At 41.3% G+C, this 21,047-nt stretch overlaps 1 protein-coding gene across 3 annotated transcripts in view; it reads left to right on the top strand.

Moving 5' to 3' along the window:
• Positions 1–21,047, top strand: part of ST6GAL2 (ST6 beta-galactoside alpha-2,6-sialyltransferase 2) — a 174,694-nt gene that overhangs the window by 134,751 nt on the left and 18,896 nt on the right. For all 3 annotated transcript variants that reach the window (XM_050332609.1, XM_050332608.1, XM_050332607.1), the window contains 2 exons: positions 13,545–14,547; positions 19,320–19,417. In XM_050332609.1, the coding sequence (XP_050188566.1) occupies positions 13,602–14,547; positions 19,320–19,417 (1,044 nt within the window). In that variant the 5' untranslated portion in view covers positions 13,545–13,601. The remainder of the gene's footprint in view (positions 1–13,544; positions 14,548–19,319; positions 19,418–21,047) is intronic.

Below are 21,047 nucleotides of genomic sequence, written 5' to 3'. Positions count from 1 at the left end.
TGCAATATCTTTTTAAGGCAAAGATTCCTCTCATTTATTTTCCCTCCATCTGAAGTGAAGTTACATGGGACTTGCAGCTTTCTTCTTTTGTATGAAAAGTACTTGGGGAAAATGTCAAGTGACTTGGAAACAGGCATGGTACATAAAAGTGTCATCAAGAGAAAGACAAATTGGGTCAAGACTTGCAGCAATGTTGACTGGTTCATAGGTCTTGGAGGCAATTCAGAATAGGAGTACCGCTTCTGAGGTTTTGGAAATCGAGAGGTGGTTATAGTGGTATAGTAACGTTGGAAGAGACGCACAACTGAAATCTGGAGTCATCAATCACTGGGTGAAATGCTGGAGAAACAGTAGCAGTGGAGAAAGAAAGTACATAGAGTACATAAAGTATGTATTACATTTACAATGTTACATTTTCCAAGAAAGACAGTGTTTTTAGAAAGCTAATGTCTTATACTAAAAGTCTATTTTTTCCCTGATTCTCTGATACCCAAGCCAAGTGAAATTGATTTTAAACTAAAGACACCAATGTGCCTTTCTTACAACAGTGTGCTTGGCAGAAAAGTGATATATTAGAATTCACATCAGCTTGGATTCTTCAACTACTGGAAAGGAAACTCTATGCGTTACTCACTGATGGAAACGTGGGCTCCTCTACAGTGTGCCCTTGGGCATGTTCTATTTAAGTGTCTTGAAAATATGTGATTATTCCTCATGCACTTGTCCATGCTCAGTTTCTTTATGGAGACAGTGACATTTATGGTATCTGCAGTCTGGAATACTGCTTTTGCCATAGCTTTTAACGATTATCTCCTTTTACTAAAAAAAAACCCTAGGAGACCTAGGCTTGGTGATTGCATAGAAGACTTAGCAGATACAAATTGTTAACTGCATGTGGTGATAAAGTTAGAAACATTTTAAAGAAATCAAACTCCCCATTTGCCTGATCGTTGCAGTACAAATTCGTCTTCTTTAATTTCTCTTCCCTCATGGTATAAACCAATGTATGTCTGCTTGTTCTTTCATCAGAAATGTTTCAGACCTGAGGGACATTTGTAATTTGAAAGTAATTAGTAAATAAGTCAGATAAATACTATCCACTGAGAATTGTGAAAGCAATTGTGAAAGCACATTGGATAGGACTCTTAAAAAGCTGTATCAAATTTGAACAATTAAAGATTAAAAAATTATCAGTAGTTAGTATGATAAGTCCATTTCATCATAAATTAGTTCACTGTTAATAATTTCTGCTGCTTTTGAACCAATCTGAAGAGATATAGAAATCTAAAAAAGTAGTTAAAATAGAAGAAAATCTGTAATAGCACAGCATCTTTAGACTAATCTGTGGCAGTATCCAGCTTCCTGATTTGCAGTGGGATCTATGAGTCTATGCTTGCAGCCAGTGCTTGTGTGCGAGTGCCATCAGTGGAGTTCTGGGTCCAGAGCTGGACCTCAGGTCTGGGGGTGTTGGTACTCTTCCCTCAACTAACTTTAAGCAATATTTGTCTTGGTTCTTGGAGGGCATAACATGTTGTCTACCTTCTTGTTTAAGAACAGCTCAGTGGTGCTCATTTTCTTATGCTGAAGTCCAAAAACCCAGCTTATGTGGCTGCTACTGTTCAGAGATCTGGGCTCTCTAAGTGGAAAAGCAGAATGTGAGGTACAAGATATGTTTGAATAAGTGTGGTTCGTAAGTGGGCCAGTCTACCACTGCTTGTAAATTCATCTTAAAATCTTTATATCCCTCTACTTAAATGTCACTTTGTGATTGTGAGGTGCTACAGGATTCTCCTGTAGCTTTGCATCAATGCAGGGATGGGGTAATGGGAGCACACAGAGCCATTACTCCCTGGAAATAGCCTGGTGTCTCTCATGACCCTCTAATGTCTGTTAGATATAATACCAGGTTTCATATTTGGAGGTTTATATAATAAATTCACTATAGTTACTGGAGGTACTATGAAATTGTATGATGCATTAAAATGGATTAAAACATATGTACTCTTCCCATGTAGAGTACTCCATGTGGAGTAAAACATACGTACTCTTCCCATGTAAAGTCTTCTGCTTTACTGGAATGGTAAATTTGGTTTAATCTATTCATCAAACTGGGTTTGGTGATTGATAGGTTTACTACTAGTGGCAGGTTTCCTACCAGTGAGTGTGGATTACCACCACTTTGCTGTACTGCCTCATGTCCTAATACTGATTCATAAGACTTTTACTCTCTTACTAGGGCTGAGCAGGCACAACAGAATGTTTTGCACAGAGACTGAAGAATTTGAAGAGTTTGGAGTAGATTGAACACAGCTGAACAGCAGAAAAAGAGTCTCATCACTGCTTGGCATCATTTATGATTGCTGCTAGTATATCTGTTTGCATTTTTATACCCATCTTTAGCATGAACTTCAATACATTTTTCTCCAACTGTTTCTCCAACAGTTAAGAAACCTACCAACCTGATGGAAGTAGGAAAATTTTGCTTTGCTTGCAGTCATCCTATGTAGTATACTTTATATCTGCTATAGAAGTTTTAACTGTTACTAAAACATCTCTACTAATATGCTGACTAGTAATATAGATGTAAATAAGGAAATAAAAACAAGAATCATGAAAATGTTAGAAACATTAAGCATTATGTTTTACATCAGATTAATTTTTTTTCCCATTTATTTAGTGTCTGAATGGGATTGAAGTAAGACGAAACCCCATCAGTAGAATAGGTTTGACAGGATTGGGTGTTGCTGAGGAATCAATCTATGTTAAAACAAAGATTTCTTTTTCAGAACAGTTTCTTTTCATGTTGACAGAGAAAACCTTTTTCTGATTGATTTAGGGCAGTGAATTGGCTTCATTTTATTACTTGCCCTGTGCCTTAAGCACTTAGAAGATGCAGACAAGGGTTGGGGCTGTATTATCTTAGGCAAGGGGAAAAATCACATGAACATTCATCTCCACCCATGTGAACTTTTTTTCCTGATTCTCCAAATGGTTGGCTTGAACGTTGCCAATAGCTTTTCTAAGTGGCAGATGGTGCCACTATGAACTCATGTTCCCTGGGAAGACCACGAACCTGAAGAGAAGCAAGCACTGTCTCAGAAGAGGCTCCCTGGGAAAGCAAGTAGGTGGGTGTGCTAGGGGAGTGTGGGCAGACCTCAGCTACTCCTTGCCACAGCTGGGAGGGGGTCGAACAGATGGATGCTGAGTTGTCAGTGTGCAGCAAGAGGGGAGAGGAGGGGAGAGGGAGAAAACAAGTTTCAGATGTTTCTGACATCTTGCTGAGAGGACAAGAGGATGTGCTGGGCAAGAGGATGCACTTTATCTGCATCTTCTAAGCAGAGTCTGTAAAAAGACAGGCAAGGGTTTACATGTCTTGGCTACTTAAAGGCAATCTTGAAATGGTATTCTTTTAATGAAATCAGGGATAATTCAAAGGCCTGCCTGTTGGCTGAAAACCAAGAGAATACATAGCCATCATTTGAAATACTAAGAAATATTTTAATGAAAATTTCGACAATCCCATCTGTTGAACAGTTGAAGGAAAGGAATATATTGCATGTATACTGGTTAGCTTCAGGTTTCAAAGTCAGTATTTAAATTGAGACTTTACTCTAAAGACATGACAGAAACCTCTGCCAAGTATCTTGGAAAGAAAAGTATTTATTCTTCCACAGATTTCATCTGTAGTAGATCTCAAAACACAAGGTTTCAGATTTTGTTGTCCTTCATGATGGTGAAAATTACCATCAAAAGGTAATTCCATAGTTACATTCAGTGAGAATGGTCTCAGAATCTTAACCCATCATTTCAACTTTTATAACAAAAACAACGAATTCAAATAATCTTGAGAACTAGCCAGCTGTCTTTCTTCTCACCTCAGTTTCTCACTGTTTTAGTGGTGTCAGAGATTTCAGAGACCCTAATGTTTTTTCTGCTACTTCCACCTTGTTAAATCAGTTGTATTTGTAGGGAATGAATGGCAAGTGCTGGGAGAAAAGACATCTTGTGTGCTGCACGTGTGCATCAATGACTGCCCAAAGGGGAAGGTTATGAAAAATCCAACCAACAACCTTGGTTTGTCACTGTTGTTCATGCTGGTTTCATGATGGTAGTTGTTAGAGATCCTGTTTCTCTGCAAAATTTCCAGGCAGGTAGAATTCAGGTTCCAGTGGTTTGTATCAGGTTACAAACAGCTGTATCCCCCACAGAAGAGATTTCTGTTGATCTAGTCATAGTTTAAGCTAATATTGCCCAGAGCCATGCATAAAACAGTGCCAGAACGAGAGAAAGAAAGAAAAAAAATACTAATACCACTTTATTTTGCTTTATGAAGCCAAACAAAACATCCCAGCTAGTGTTAGTTGGCTTATTATCAGCATAGTCATGTTAAGTATTAAAATATACAAAAAAGGAGAGAAAATCGTTTCAGTCCAGGAAACTTCATTTTTAGATTGTAATGTAACAAGGGCTAAACTGACTTCATACTTCAGTTTGGCAGGCCTTCTTCCAGAATGAAACTTTTTGTTCAAGCTTTTAGCCTAAGGCAAATAAGCACAGAGAAGGCATGTTTGTATGTATGTATATAAGTATATAGAAATGAAACATTAACAATGATAATTTTCTAAATGCCCTCATGCAATTATTTTGCTAACATAAACAAATAGGAATTGGCACTGATATACAGCTGGGAAATAAGTAACAATTTGTTTACCATTGTCCTATTTTAGAGTTTTTAAACAAGGGCTGGCTTACTTGCTTTCTGGAACAAATGTAAAAAGACAAACTACAGTCTAATAAAGAAGTTAGTAATAAAAAGGAAAGCAAAACACAGTGCCTACAGGGTTAGAAACATACTTGGCAGATGTAAAATTTACTTCTATATTGAGATCTAGATAATCAGTATATCTCAGAAACGTTGTTACATTACAGAATGAAAATTCTCCAGCCACTTCTACCTGTAAGAGTTAGTGAATTCAGTTTTTGGTGACAGGATTGAAACAGACCTTTTGTAACTGTGATATCTGTTCATGTGTGTGTTAGTATAAATGTCTCCTCCTTTCAGGATGCAATTCAGATTGCCCTTTTTCAGTGCAATTACTGCTGTGTTAAGTTCAAGTAATATAGCATCTAAAAACATTTTTGGAGCAAAGAAAAGAAGCCTTTTATTCTAACCTTGCCAAGAGCAGAAATAAAATGAGCTGTTGTGCTGGAAGTGTGGAACTGCATGAGGATTTGTAACGTCCTATTTCTCGTGGTTTAGTCTTGTGTGCAGCGTGAGATTTGTGTGATTTAATGAGACTGTGATTTGTTTATCCTGTCAAGCTTTAAATAAAAATCCCTCAAAGCACTTCCTTCCTTTTTTGAATTATGTGTTTTTGCAAGTATGGTATCAAAAGCTGTCCCTTAAAAAGAAGGAGGGGAAACAAATGGAGTAATGTATGTTGGCTGGGTTTTTTTCTTATGTTTTATTAGACACTGAGTAGTACTATCCATTTCTCTGCATCTTTCTGTCTTGTTTTGGGGCATTAAGATGTTCTTGACATCCTGTTTAGTTACACATGACAACAGAACATAAGCACAGACTGCTCCTGAACTCTTCTTTTGCAAGGGGGAATGGGATTAAAACCTTATACTGTGGGCAGGGAAGAATAAATCCCAGAGAAAGCCTGTGCTGAAGGTGGGCATAAACCCCTGCTTGTGTTGTGGGTCTTAAGGCACCATCCGTGCCTCTATTTTGGAGCATCTCTGCATGGGATGTGAAGTAACATTCACAGGGGAAAACATGTGCAGCTATTTTGGGTGCTGATCCATTGCAAAGCTCAGTCTGAGGGTGCTCTGGTGCAAGGGCTGTGCTCCATCTGCAAGGAACAGGGTCAGTGCCCAAGGGTCCCCTTTCCCAAGCACAGGGTTGGCAGGAAGCAGCATATTAAACTGGGATGGGCTGTCCAGAATAAGAGAGAAAGACACAGCGCAGGTCCTGCCGCTCACCCAGACCTCCCGCCTGCTGAGGGAACGTGGTGGCCTCTTTCCCATTTGTTGCTTGGGAGAAATAGGGTAGGATGCTCAGGTCCAGAGCCTTCTCTCAGCAGTAGAAGGCTCTCCCAGTGCTCCCCCAAAGGGAAGGATGTGATCATTCCAATGGAAGGAAGTTTTCGCTTCCAGTTGTCACCCTCGTGGTGCTGAGGTGTCCCTGTTTCTGGCAGGTGGTGTTGTGCTCTTTCACTAGCACTATGAGCATAGTTTATTTCAGTCTTTCTGCCTTCTTGTCCTCTATGCTGCCCTACAGGCCGGCTTTCTTCCCATCCAGCCCAGTGCCAGAGCCTCCCTCAGCCCTTGCTGTGTTGGGTTACTCATTTTCTCTTCATTGATGTTACTTCAGCAATAAAACTAAATACCTTAATAAGGTGGTTATGTATGAATGCAGGATGCACAACTAAGTGATGGCCATTAGTCTGGTCACCTTGTTTACACAGCTGGCTTTTATCTCCAGCTGGCTTGATGTCTCAGCCTGCACAGAGTTTGGCTTTGCAGGACCTTAATGGTGATCAGATCTCCTGGGAACAACTGCAGTTTCTCTGCAAGCAGAAGTTTATGTGAGGGAAGAGAGCTGCACAAAGGTAGCACAGAAAAACCACGTGTGGCTCTGTGGTTTGATCTGCAAGAGAACTACTGAGGTGTAAGAGTGGAGCCAGCTAGGATTGTACAAAGCTGGATTGTGTTCAGTATGCTGTGACTGTGCAGTGGCATACTGAATTTTGCTTTGGAAAAGTGACTTGCACTGGCTTTGGATATATGTGATGGTTTTATACTGATGTAGATGAGTTGATTTTGTCCCCCCCTCTGCTGTTTGGATCAAAAGACAGTGCTGTGGCATGTGAAATGTGAGCAAAACCCATGCAAAACACAGAGCTGGTAGATCTGCAAGGGCAGAAAAGATACTTTATCTGCTTCTTTACTGTGTGTGAGGGTATGCTAAGGACTATGGCCAAAGTGGTGGTTTCTGCACCCGTGTCCACAGTGGAACCAAGCTCCACTGGCATCTGCAGTAACTTGAAGCAGCCTTGAACCTTTGTGTGCTGCTGTGAACAGGGCTAGGACACGGCAAAGGTATGGCAAGTGCAAATGGCAAAAACAGGGGTCAGAAACAGAAAAGGTTGAGTGAGGTAGTATGTGGCTATGTGAGGGGCTTCTTGAGAGGTTGTGGGGAGTGATTTGAGTTATGTTGTGAAAATTGCTTGTTTTCAGCATGAACTTCTGCCCCTTTGTAATTTTGATTAAAGAGCCTGGAAGTAATTTACATTGAAGTTGTACTGAATTTCAAATGAAGTGGTATGTAGTGCATTTCTGTAGAAACCCTCAGTTAGAATAATGAGACTGTGATCGGCTCATAACCAGTCTGGAAAAGACGAAGAGGTTGACTTGTCTTGCCTGACTTGAAATCTGGGAGGAAATAGTGGCTGGAGTGGTGAAACTTAAGGAATGTCAGAGTGAGAGCTGTTGTCATGTCTCCTGAGAGAAGCTACTAGTTGGGTAGGTGAAGGTTGACCCCCAAAGTGCAGTCAGTCACTGAGAAGCCAGGTTTTCCCTGACCTTCTGTGTTGAACATTTCCATTGGTGGTGGGAAAGTCTATACGTGAAGGCTAAAAGCTGGCTATTTTTACTTCCCTGCTGTCAGCCCACACTCAGATAACCTATATATGTGGTCTCTGGGCTCTGCAGGCAGCATTGTGGGCTGTGGGAAAGTGATGGCTGGCTTTGATGCCAGGCAGCTTGAGCTTTATGGTGGAGGGTGGAGAGTAGATATCAGATGCATAGAAGATAACTGTGACCTCCCACTAAGACCCAGAGATTGATGCATCTAAACCCCCAGTCTCCTACAGAATAATCTAGGACACGTTCCTTGACAGAAACCCCACTGAGCATTTCTCCAGCGGCCAGGTGGCCAGCTCAAGTAAGTTGTACTGCAAGTTGCACTATATTTGGCAATTTTCTTACAGCCTAAGCTCTTGGAAATGGGTCATTATTAAAAATAAAATAATAATAAAAAATTCACTCCACCCCCACCGCCTTTTACTTGAAATCCCAGGTTTTATTAGGGGACCTGAGAACAGGCACACTGCCTGCCTGCATGCTCAGAAGCCAGAACCTGAGACTGTGCTTTCCAAATGCCCTAACTTGGGATGCCCGGTTTAGGGGTGATTCAGGTTAGCAGTATTTTGAATGCCTGATTTTTCCCAAGTAGATAACTAAATATATGTTTAAAAGGCAATATTGAGGGAAAAAATCCTACTTCTGAGTTTTTGTGTGTTTTTTCTTCTTTTCAGAAGACATTGTCTTAGGTTGCCACAAATAATACTGTATGCAGCTTGACTCCTCTGAATAATGTTGAAGGAAACAGCCAGATTTATCGGGACTAACAAGGAAGTTGTCCAAGAGAGATTCATTAATTAGGAGGCCTAATCACAGCCAATAAGACAAATACCCAGGCCATCCACAGACTAATATACATCGTTTGGCAGTCACCACTCCCCACAGGCTTGCCTGTCTGTTGCTCACTACTGTGTGGCTTCCACCACAGAAATGATGTGATAACACTAAAACCAATTTGGCACTTCCCACATGAGAGGACGAGTGTATTCCCCACCGTGGAAATGCAGCCTCCAGCTGTCTTGCCCTATGCCAGAGGTTTCTTAATACGCTGGAATTAGCTGACTGAGAGATGAAGCAAACTAAGGGAGCATTTGCTATCTGTTCAGGCCGCCTCAGCTTTCCATCAAGTAAACCTTGGTCTGATTCTCAGCCCTTTGGGAACGGTTGCCCAGGGCTAACATTTGCTACCCCAAATAACCCTGAGGTGACCTTCTTGCTGTAAAGCTGCAGCCAAGAAAAACCCTGTTTAACATAACAGTGCACATCTTAGCACATCAACTTGAACCCTCCTGACCTCTGAGCTGCCAGGGTCTGTACAAATTAATTTTAACAATAGACAGTGTTGAAAGGAAGGAATGTTTCAAAGGAATAAAAAAAAAAAAATCTCCCTCATCCATCTCTTCTCATTTAAGAAATAGTCAGGAGGCCTACTTTGGAAAAATGAAAAGTGCTCCTTGTTGCAAAACAATGGGCTTTATAAAGGGAGAGGGAACTCATTGGTTTCTTGCATCTTAGCATAGCAAAATGAAATTTCCCACAAGTGGGTGCCATTTCTTGAAAATCAGCCTTTAATTTCCACTGAGGAATTGCCTTTGTTTCCTGGGATGCGTCAAAGATATTACTAGGGTTTGCCTTTCTTTCTCATAGCTGCTGCTAGTATTTCTTTCAAGCAAGTCAGTCAGTCTCCCCTTTCTGCCCACTTCACTGGTTTATACCTTGTCTAATGTTTTCCATGGCTTTTGTACAAACAACCAGACTGGGTAAGAAAAAAGCCATTCTCCATATGGTAGTTGGAACTTAAATCAGTTAATGATTAAAAGAGCCCATCAGAAAGGAGATATGTAAGAAAATGAAATCTTCAGCCTCTGGGGCAAACAGGCTTATTATTTCTGCCAAAGGGGAAGCTGGGTTAAGTCTTGGGTGTTTCCCCCAGGGCTAGACTCATTCCTCTGGTCCTTCTGAGCAGCTTTCACTCCAGCAGTCTCTGTTGTGTGTAAGTAAGGAGGATTATTGTGGCAGGGCTGATGAAGTTGAAGACAATGAGAAATGTTAATGATAATTTACAAACTTGTGTAAAATTGCTTTAACAGTTTGAAAACTATATGATGAGCATAGATAAGAGAGATATGGAAGTTTATTCCTGAAGCATCCAGTGGACTAATTGCACCCATGAAACCACCTGTTTTTATTTATTTAGCCAGTGTAATTCATTGCAATCATCATTTCTGGTGTCCTACACTGATTTTTTTTGTTTGTAATTGAGATGTGCTGCCTTCAGCAGTACAGGGCGAGAATCCATGGGCATCCCCAGGTGGTAACGAGGAGTATATCCCCCTGAGCAGCGGAGGGTGCCAGTCTGCTGCCAGCAGGAGGGTGGTGGGGAGCATGCAAAAGGGCTGCCCTCTCCTCCCAGACATTCTCAGGGACTGTGAGGTGTTAGAAGCTGCAGGGGCTGAGGAGGAGAGGACTGGATGTTTAGTGTAGAGGGAGATAAGATAAACTGATATTTCTCTGGACTTAGTGCAGCTTTCCGCACACAGCTTTCAAGATCCTGTGAGGTTGTAGAAGTCCTCTTGCAACTAATACAGTAATGACCTTGAATTCGTTTCCAGCTCAGCTGTACTGCTGGAGGACAAGGCATTTCTTGTGAGCAAAAAAATATTAAAGCAGCACAGAGATTTGCCTGCATAGCTCTGGTCTTCAAGAGATTTTAGTATCCTTTTTGAGGCCCCACTTGCAACGAGGAATTGCAGATAAGCTACTGCGGTAGTTAATGTGTAAAGTTTTTGGATTTATTCTCAGTGGTGCCTCTCCTTTTACTTGCAGTGTTGACAAATATACTGTTGTATGCTGTTTTTTATTTTGCACAGATGATTTTTTTCTGCACAAAGAAGATAATCATATGCATGCTTATATGTCCATGCTGACCAAGTTGAGTGTGCTTTCATGACCTCTTAAGTATTGGGGGGGGGGAGTGTTTGCCTTAATTTAAAAATAATTAATAATGCATCTCAGTCCTTTGTCAGAGTGTAATCTGAATATTGAATTTAGGAGTCCTGACTAATTTTTTTATGCTGAGGCAGTCTGCTGCACCAAACACATGCGACCACAGACAATTAGAAATTTTTGTAGTCTCACACCTGAAGTAAGACTAAACCTTTCTGTTTCTTATCAAAACGTTCTGGTTAAAAGATACAACAAAACTTGGGAAAAAATGAGAAAAACATGGGATTTTGTTATGGATTGTCTCTAAATTGTGGCTAGACTTATTATGTGACTCAATAACTCGGAAAAATATTAGTGACCTCTTCCTTCGTAACTTTGACTTCCTGCAAGCTTATCTGTTAAAAAGATTATGCAAGATGCTTCCATTGCAATCCTGTAAGAAATGTATATTCAGCAGGAGAAACATCTGACTGAGCAAAGGCTAACTTACACAGTGGTTTGGAAGCCACGTGTTGAAAAGTGCTGGGGAAACATATCAGGGAAAATGATAACAAGGGATGGAAGCAGTTCAGATGGGTGAAGAATGCTGATTTAAAAATGCAAACCATCTGAACACTGATGAGTGGGCAGGTTGCAGTAAGTTCAGGGCAGACATAACCTGCACAACAGCCATACACTGTAAGGTGACTCCCACAGGACATCACCTGCAGTGATTTAAAATTAGAAGTGGGGGGAGTGTCGAGGTACTGCAGAGAACAATCTTGCAGCAGCAGAGTGCAAGTAGGAAATGGGTTAGTTGGAGTAATAGCTTTCTCCCATGTGGTTTCTGTGAGCCAAGCCAAACGTGTGTAGAGCACTGGGTTATCACAGTCATAATTTTTTTTTTCAGTGTATTAGAAATGAATGTGTTTGCAATAAAATTGGGTCATCCAAGTGTAACTTTATGAATTCTCTCTCTGTTTGGACACTGCCTTGAGCCAAAAAGTGAGCTATCTTTGTTTGATGTTCTAGGCTTTGTCTAGATCGTTAAAATAGACTGTGTTTAGAAATGTAATGCTGCAGTCTCACATTCTCAGAAGGTCAGCAGAAATGCTAGCCTGAATTATCCCTGTTAATACAAAACCTGCGGTTTGTTCTCGCCTCTGCATTGTGGTAGGCGATTTCCCTGTTTGTGCTGAAACAACTGGCTGTGTGACCACATTGTGGTGGATAAAGGGGCTGAGCCAGTTTTATAAAAACCAACAAAACAAAACTAAAACAAAAAAACCCCTCTAACATGTATTTCCTCTGCTGTATCAGTTTACTGGTTCAGTTTGTAACGTGCCAACCCTGTACACAGGGGTATTGGCAGTGGCAGAGGCACATTGCAGGAATATGGGACAGAGCAGGGAACATCCTATACTGATGTTATTACTGGGTTCTTTTTGATGTGAAATCACAACCTTAGTTACAGCTTTGGTCTAAACTTTACACTCAGCTTTGATGTACTTCAGCAGCTTGCAGAAAGGTGACAGTGCATGGTGACTGGGTTTGGTCCCTCCTGACGGTCAGGTGTGAGCAGGCGGTGTGTTATCAGAGGCATGTAAGCTGTGTGTGCTGTTCAGATGTGATATGATGAGGTGGTGGCTCCTGAGGCACAGGCTGGTAATGAAAACCAAGCCTGCCCCTATGCCCTTTCCCTTTCCTAATCGCAGCTGGCTGGTACAAGTGGCTCTTGAGTCCCACCATTAAGTGGCTATTGAAACAAATAGGGTTAAAAAGAAAACTTCAGAAGAAGGGGCTTATTTTTACATTCAGATCAGGTAAGTGATTTGTCTCTAATTAGTACACTGAGTTACACTCAGTGTAGCAATTGAGGCTGATGATGACTATGGTGCAGGGAGGTGAATGGTAAAGGTTCATGATAGGGAAGGGCTGTACTTTCTTCAGTCAGCTTTGTAACTGATGCCCACACCACTTGATTAAGCAAGTGGGTTCATGTAAGGGCTTAGTGTGCTTGATGGTCCAGCAATGTGTTAGTGTATTTTCCTTGGAACATAGCCGCCTCGGTCAGACTTTATTTCATTTGGACCATGCATCCCTCCACTAATGCACAAGCTGTCCAAAACCCCCAGTTATGAGTAGAGCATAGATTTCCAGGTCTAGTTCTGACATTCTCTACCCACCCCCTTTAGGTAAATCTCTATATTATCCTAAAGGAATGTATTTAGATAGTTGTGCCATCCATTCTCCTTTTTGGAAAATACAAAGCCCTCAGACCCTGATGTACAGAACTCCTTCATTCCAACTCAGTGTGCATGCAGCATCCAAGCATCCACAGCAGAGGTACAGCAGTCGTTCTTATTTGGGTCTGATACTGGGCAAGAAATAGCCACTCATGCTGTGTCAGTTCATACCAGCTGAGGAAAAGGTTCCTCTCTGGTAGAATGCTTTCCCTTACGCCCCCAGATGATATCCACACAGCACCATCCATTCCAGGCTGTGGGCAGAGGAGGGCTGCCAGCTTAGAGTTTGTCCCTGCCTAGTCCCTCTGGGGACAGGCTTGCTCACAGTTCCACTGCATAAGGACTTTCAGTAGCAAAAGAGAAGACAGCTAATGTTGTTCCCACTGTGCATGCAGCCAGGCATGGGTTTTGCTTTTGCTCTCTTAATGCTACGCTCAGTATAGCAGAAGCAGGCAGGCACATGATCTCCCTGAAGGCAGGATCCAGTGTTACTGTAGAAACTGGCCACCAGCTTCACTTGTAGCTAGCAGCTGTCACGGTGTGCTTACAGCCAAATCGTGTCACTCCTAGTGTCTGCAGGCTCTGGAGTTTGTTTCTGCTGCTGAATCTTCTGTGCTACAGCTTGGAGATTAATTCTGCACCTTCTATCAATGCATTTTAAGATATTTCTGAATTGTATCTATTTTTAGAACAATTTTTAATAGTACTTGATGTTCTCTACAGGTTTCATTTTCCTTCACCAATACTTCAAGGCACAGAGGAGCTGGTAAAGGCATTGCCATGAAACCTAACTTGAAGCAATGGAAACAACTCATGCTGTTTGGTATCTTTGCATGGGGTCTTCTTTTCCTGGTGATATTCATCTATTTTACAGATAGCAACACCGCTGAACCTGTTCCAAGTTCCTTTTCTTACATTGAAACTAAGAGACTTCTGCCTCTTCAAGGCAAGCAGAGAGTCATCATGGGAGCCATTCATGATCCATCATTCTCTGAAACCATTGATGGGAATGAGGTACTTCTTAATGAAGATCTCTTAGGTACATTTAAATCAGGGACTGGAAATTCTAAGAAATGGACTGTATTGGAAGATGCCTTTAGAAATGAAGATGAGTTTTTTCCATCCCAGTTAGGAAGAAAATCAAAAAGTGATTTCTACCAAGTGAATGACGATTATTTATTTGCTGCTGGTCAGCCTCAGTCACACAGCCACCTTCAAGAGATAGAAAAATTCATCTCAGCTGATGTGAATAATGCAAAAGTAAGTATTTTGCAGAACAACTGGAGCCATCAGAGAAGAATGAGGAGAAGGAGCACAAAGCATAGGAGAAACCAGATGCTTGATGAATCTGATGACTGGGATGGGCTGTATTCTACAATGTCGAAATCCTTTCTTTACAAGCTTTGGAAAGGGGATGTCTCTTCCAAGATGCTAAACCCTCGACTGCAGAAGGCGATGAAAGATTATTTGAGTACCAATAAGCATGGGGTGCGGTTCAAGGGGAAACGAAACTCCAAGTTGACAGGAGACCAGCTATTCTGTGAGCTAAAAGAAAGAGTGAATGTGAAAACAATAGATGGCAAGGAGGCTCCATTCTCCACTCTTGGATGGGAAAAGCACGTTCCCCAGATTCCACTGGGCAAATTATATACACATGGCTTTGGGAGCTGTGCAGTAGTTATGTCTGCTGGTGCAATACTGAACTCCTCTCTAGGAGACGAAATAGGTGGGTGAAATGCATCTATTCATTTGTATATATATACATATGTGTGTGTTCATATTTATCTTTCAAAAGGTTCATTCTCCTCAAGCACAGGTCTGTAAAGTCTGGTTGTTCTCTTTCACCAGAGTTGCATGAATGCAAACTTAGGGACTACAGTGAAGCTGTTCCTTTTCAGGACAATATAACTGAAAACAAAATCTGGCCTGAAGTTATAATTTAATTTAAAAAAACAATTATGCCTTCTTGTCATATTACAGCCTGTAGTATGAAGGAGGCACTAGTTTCATCAGATCTGCTGTATTCAACATTTTTCTGCAACATGCATTCATTTCTTCAGCAGATCAAAGCCTTATTCAAGTTTTATTCTGCAAAGTAGTGTTTATTATAGTCATCTTTATTTTGCAGTGGCTCATAGAGGAATTGCTCTTATATTGCTGTCCCAGACTGAACTTTGTCTCCATGACAAAAAACCACAGTAGAGTGTCCTCTTCATCTATTGCATGTTTAGAGCTCACAGACTATGATTTCATACCCTTGTATAGCTTCATGCACTAAGATCAAGTCCCCTGACCTCTTTTCTGAGACTGAATTTAAATGAGTTCAAGTACCTTCACCCATTGTTTTTCCATTGCTGCACTGATTCAGTGAGCTTGCAGGTGTGCTGAGATGTCACTGTCATTCAAAATTCCCCACCTCAGGGTAGGAGTTTTATGGTAACTATTCAGAAAAGGATTGTGGAGCCATAATTCAGGTTAGTTTTATTTTTTCTTTTTAAAAATAAATGCTACTACACTACTGCATTATCATCTCAGTAGTTCTTCTTTTTAGTAGTACATGTGCAGTCTGCTAAGTGGGTTGAAAGAAGGATGAAATGTGTGTCTCAAACTTGTTTCTGGAACAAGAAGAGTTGTCCCCTTCAGCTCTTTATAAAAACCTTTTAGTCTTCACCCATTAATCCTCCCATGTTCCAGAACTTCACATCACAGTACTTTCTTCATCACATGGTGTGATCTCTTTGACACAGATGGGTTTCACACAGATTTCCTTTAAATCTCTGGGATATGTTAGATCTGCTAGTGTTATCAAACTAATATGCTTCCAGCATAGCAGAGGTACCCAGCTGACCTGCAGCTAAAATCACACCAGGATAACCCCCAATTTCACATTAAGCATCACTGATTTAGAAATCTTTGAGGTGAAAAAGCTTAACAGTTCCTCCGTTCTCCAACACGTTTTCCTTGTCTGAAACAGGATCTTCTGTCAGTGTTCCCTGGTACCCCGTTTACACCAGTATGGATTAGGGCTGTACTGGAGAATCCATAGCACATTGTGACATATTTACATAATTACAACATGCTTCACGTCATATTTGCACACTCAGGTGCAGCCCAGGTATGGACTTTGGTGCTTGACAGGGTACCTGGGCCCTACTCACTCCTGTGTGTGTACGCATTTTCTTAGGAAGATTCTGGGCACAGAAGCTTGTGCCATTTTCAACAGAAGAGCTTTTGATTTAATTGGGAAATTGTCATCTGATGCCACTTAAAGGGAGGAGATGGGGTTTGATAAGGCCTACACTAGATCCACTAAATCAGGTTGCTCAGGGCCCCACCCAACCTGGCTGTGAACACTTCCAGGGATGGGGCAGCCGTAACTTCTCTGGGTAACCTGTTCCAGTGCCTCACCACACTCACAGTAAAGAATTTCTTCCTTCTATCTAATCTAAACTTGCACTCTTTCAGTTTAAAGCCATTGCCCCTTTTGTATCACTACACATCCTTGTAAAAAGTCCCTTCCAGCTTTTCTGTAGGTCTCCTTTAGGTACTGGAAACTGCTATAAGGTCTCCCTGGAGCCTTCTCTCCAGGCTGAACAACCTTAATTCAACCTGTCTTCATAGGAGAGGTGCTGCAGCCCTGTCTGATCATCCTGGTGACCCTGCTCTGAACTTGCTACAACAGGTCCATGTCATGCCAGTGTTTCTCACTTTAAATGAAAAAGAAGCTCCAGCATCTGTTTGTATTATTGAAGTTATACTTCCCATGCAGAGTCCAGATAGTGTGTGTTACAGCTGAGCTCTTGACCGTGCCTTTCCACCTCCCCTCTAATCCTTGAAAAAGTGATAAAGAGTCTGACCACAAAGAAAAAGTTAAGAATGTATGAGATGCTCTTTATCCCTGTGCATGCACAGCTGTAGAGGAAGACTGCCCTCTCCCAGACCTGGCACCTGGGTTACCAGCTCTTGGTTGAAAATGCAAGTGAACCTGACAGTTTGGAGGCATCAGAGGCTCTGTGGACTCAGCCTGCCATTCCTGCTGAGCACCTCCATGTCCACAGAGGCACGGCAAAGTCAGCAACAGTGGGGAAAACACCCCATACATGACTTCTGGGTTTCAGGCCCTACACCCTTGGCTGATGACCTTGCTGCAGGCAAAAGTCCTTACTTTCAGAATTTAAAAAGGGTTTTACAAAAAAAGGGTGGAGAGGGACGTTATTATGCAGGCAGATAGTGATAGGACAAGGGGGCGTGGTTTTAAAGTAGAAAATGGGAAACTTAGATTAGATGTTAGGAAGAAATTCTTTACTATGAAGATGATGAGGCGCTGGAACAGATTGCCCAAAGAAGTTGTGGATGCCCCATCCCTGGAAAATTTCAAGGCCAAGTTCAAGGCCGGATGGAGCTCTAAGCAACCTGGTCTAGTGCAAGGTGTCCGTGCCCATGGCAGTGGGGTTGGAACTAGATGATCTTTAAGGTCCCTCCCAACCCAAACCATTCTATGATTTATTCTCCAAAGGGAAAAAAAGGCATAAGAAAGCAGCAGCAAAGGACTTTTCCCTTCATAGGCCTTTAGCTCCCTCTTCTGTGTTCCTATTAGAAACACAAGCAAAAACGTTAATTTATTTTCTGCCTTTTGCCCTCCTTTCCCCCACCACTCAGAACATTTTTAAATGAAAGTAGGTCTGGAAATACTGTGCAAGTATAGCAAACACTCCCATCATGATCATGCTGTTTAATGAGAAAACCAGTTATTTTGTCATCATCAGGAAGTAACAGGGATCTGTGATCAAACCCCAGACTTTTAAGATCTTTAAAATGGTTATCTGCAAATATTTACTGCGACTAAAACCAGTTGACTTTAAAACAGCTATTATCAGTGTTAAGTTGTGTCCTGGTCATCCTTTTTTTGGTAAAGTTTTTGGTTTGGATAAGAAGAACCAGCATGAGTAAAGTTGGAAAGGCACCACACTGTCTCTCAGTAAAACTGTGAACTATACAATTTCCTAACCCAGTTCCCAATTCTCAGTCAACAGATTGTCTAAAAGGTGTCAATCACAGGTCCAAATTTATGTTCTTAAATTCATAAGCAGGTTTCAAGTACCACGAAGTTTTGTTTTTCTTTTCCTTCTCCAAAAATGCAGAGTACCTGCAGCTTCTATTGACTTCATTTCCTCTAACTCCTACACAGTCAAGATGCTTATATCTAGGCAGATGAAGGCTGGGTGTTGAGGCTAGGGTTGTCTCTGTGTAGGAGCATGGGAAAAGCTTCCACTCCTTAACTTCTGAGGAGCTGGGCTTAGGGGACATCTGGCAAAAATCTCTCTTCTCAGACACAGCTTGTTAATGCAAACATGTCTGTCTGAGATTAAACTGCCCGCCCGCTTCATGCCACACAACATTTCCTTGTACGGAGTGCAAGAAGTAAAGGTGGGAAAAGATGGAAGATCCCAGTTTGATAGGATCAAGTCAGGACTCCGTTGAGGCATGTTGGTTATCCTTGGAAACTTCTGCCTCCTCCATGTTTTAGGTACAGGCGACCACATTTTAAGTGACTAGAGATAAATAGCTGTACAAGCTACCTGTGGGTTAAGACATTTCATGTTCATTTTGGCCTGAATCATATTCTCTGCTTCCATCAATGGGAGGGCTAAAAATAGACCAAATAAGGAGCCATCGACAGAGACAGTGTGTTTCTGAACAACTGATATAATGTCTTGCTCTCCTTCGCACCTTTTGGGCTTTGAGATCCCCTTAAAAGAAGCACTGGGAGGGTGATTCTCTCTTATCCAAGGGAGGCTTGCATGTGGTGTGTACCCTTGACCCATACTTCACCTATAGCTGCTCTGTATTCTACATGACTCTAAGGTCAACAACTCGTGGGGAAACTGACAGTTCAGCTCTGTCAGATCTTTGCTACTGGGGGATCTTCAAGTTTTTGTGTGTGAGCAGATAGGTGGGCTGGCTTCCCTACAGAGGCTCTTTAAGACTTGTACTGAGTTCGAGAATAAGTAAAGGGTATGATTAATAGGCTTGGGGTAGTCTGGGATTTTCAGGTATTACAAAATACTGTGAAATACAAGCTTATGGTTAAGCATTATTATTCATTCAAATGTGCAATTAGATATCTTTGTAGTGTACATGCTTTTGCATGGAATAATTCTTTGTAAATTTTGTGATTGAAGTAGTGAGCAGCTGTGTGTACTGGGTGTACTAATAATCTTCCCACACTAAGTTTATCCAATTAAGAAAAGTATTTTAAGTATTGCAAACTAAATTAATAGACGGTTCTGAACTTCTTTTTCACTGGATTTTACGTTAATTACATATGGCAGATGCAAGAGGATTTTGTTTGAGCATAGTAAAATGTTTCTCATCCTTAAAATATCAAGATTAGGAGAATTGATAGAGTGTAAGTTTTGCACTGGTTTAGATCATCTGTTTTATTTTACTGTTCTATATACTAAGAAAAACAAGTTACCCCCTCATTTATGCTCCTAGATTCTCATGATGCCGTTTTAAGATTTAATTCTGCTCCAACACATGGCTATGAAAAAGATGTTGGAAATAAAACAACCATGAGGATCATTAATTCTCAGGTAAGATTTTTCTTTTGTGAATTCAAGTCAATGTCACTTCTGTACAATATGACATTAAATTAATAACTTCTGAGAAAGTGTTGGGTAATCGGTGAAGCAGCTCATGATTCAACAGTCATGATGTAGAGAAGGTAAAAGTTTTCCCTTACAAGGATGTTCACACTGCTGTCAGTGTAGAGTGATTGTGGTAGTTACTTGATAGCCTCGTTTCAAGAAGTCTGTAAAGTTTCTCATGTGTCCTGCATCTACAAAGGCTCTGCAGGATGCCAGAGCTGTCAATATAGAAGACCTTTGCCACACTGCCTGCAGGATCTTCACAAAATCCAGGCTGTGGTGATCCCAAAGCTCTTATCTCATATTTTCCAGTTCCCCAATTATTTTCTTGCTGGAAGGCAAAAGAAATGGGAACTGAGTTGTCTTAGTATGTAACTTAAGTCATTGTTCTTCAAAAATTTGGAACAAACTAGTAGAGAACTTTAATGTACACTGGCTATTACACATTGGACGAGTTTGTTCATATGAATGGAAACAGAAAATGGTATTTTCTGCATATGGGTGTCAACAAATAACTGTGCATTGAGCTACAGTGACACCTTATGGCTGAGAGTAGTTTTTCAATTTTGAAAAAGCTATTGCCTGAATTCCAGTCTTGGGCAAACCAAACCTCTTTTCTCTTCATGAAATGCAGACAAAAAGCAACAACAGAATTACTGTGAAATTTTATGACATATTGAAATGGAGAGTTTACTTAGTCAACACTAGTAGTATGGTTGACCATGTAGCATGGTCTGCACATACTGATTCTTGCTGATGGAGAACAACATTTTCATTTACAGTAATTGTTAAGAGTTCATTTTTTTTCTTCCTCTCTGAGTGACCGCCCATGCTAAATCTATCCTAGGTGGCTGTGTTCTTTGTGTGTATGAGCTCATGTTCTTTGCCATCATGATCTGCCCCCTTTCTTTTGTTTTGGGGGAAGAAAGCAGAAATATCTTACTCTGTCTTTAGTGCTGAAATTGGTGCATCAGAGAACATGGATTTTCATGTAAATTATTTTACTTTTTTTGGTTTTGTTGTGTTTTTTCCTTTCTTTGATGGTTCTCTGTTTTAGTGTCAGCTAAAATGTCCTGGTGCTGACCATGCCTGAACTCGCATGTCAGGCAAGGAGAAGAGTTCAGAAACTTCTTATAGCTGACTAGACTCAGTAGGCTCCCTGTAGCAGATGAGAGAAGTGCTCTCAGGGAGTGATCTGAGCTTTGTTAGCTCCCCAGCGAATTCTGAGAGATTAAATAGCTAAACTAGCTGCTCTCCACTGCTCACGGCAGGGCAGACTGGGGTCCTCCTGGCTCCCAGAGCTGCTGCAGTATGCTGCCAGTGGAGGGGTAATGGACGGTCCCATGGACTTCTCTTCTGCGCTGTATAAGGCTCTGTGTAAGAAACAGAAAACAGAGGGTATGCTGAAGTTCTTGCCAGGTTAGCTCACATGGCTTCCTCACAATTGCTTGTATTCCTACCACCTTTCTACACCTTCAGAGAGGTCAGAAGCTGTCCATGATACTCTGGCCACCTGTTGAGAAACTAGTGTTGTCCTCTCTAAGAGTGAAATCTGCACAGGTCACTTGATGAAAGT

The sequence above is a fragment of the Myiozetetes cayanensis genome, unplaced genomic scaffold (assembly GCF_022539395.1).
Source record: "Myiozetetes cayanensis isolate MyiCay16 unplaced genomic scaffold, myiCay2020 scf5-8, whole genome shotgun sequence".
In the NCBI taxonomy this organism is placed as follows: Eukaryota; Metazoa; Chordata; class Aves; order Passeriformes; family Tyrannidae; genus Myiozetetes; species Myiozetetes cayanensis.
This window is presented reverse-complemented; position numbering and strand designations above follow the sequence as displayed.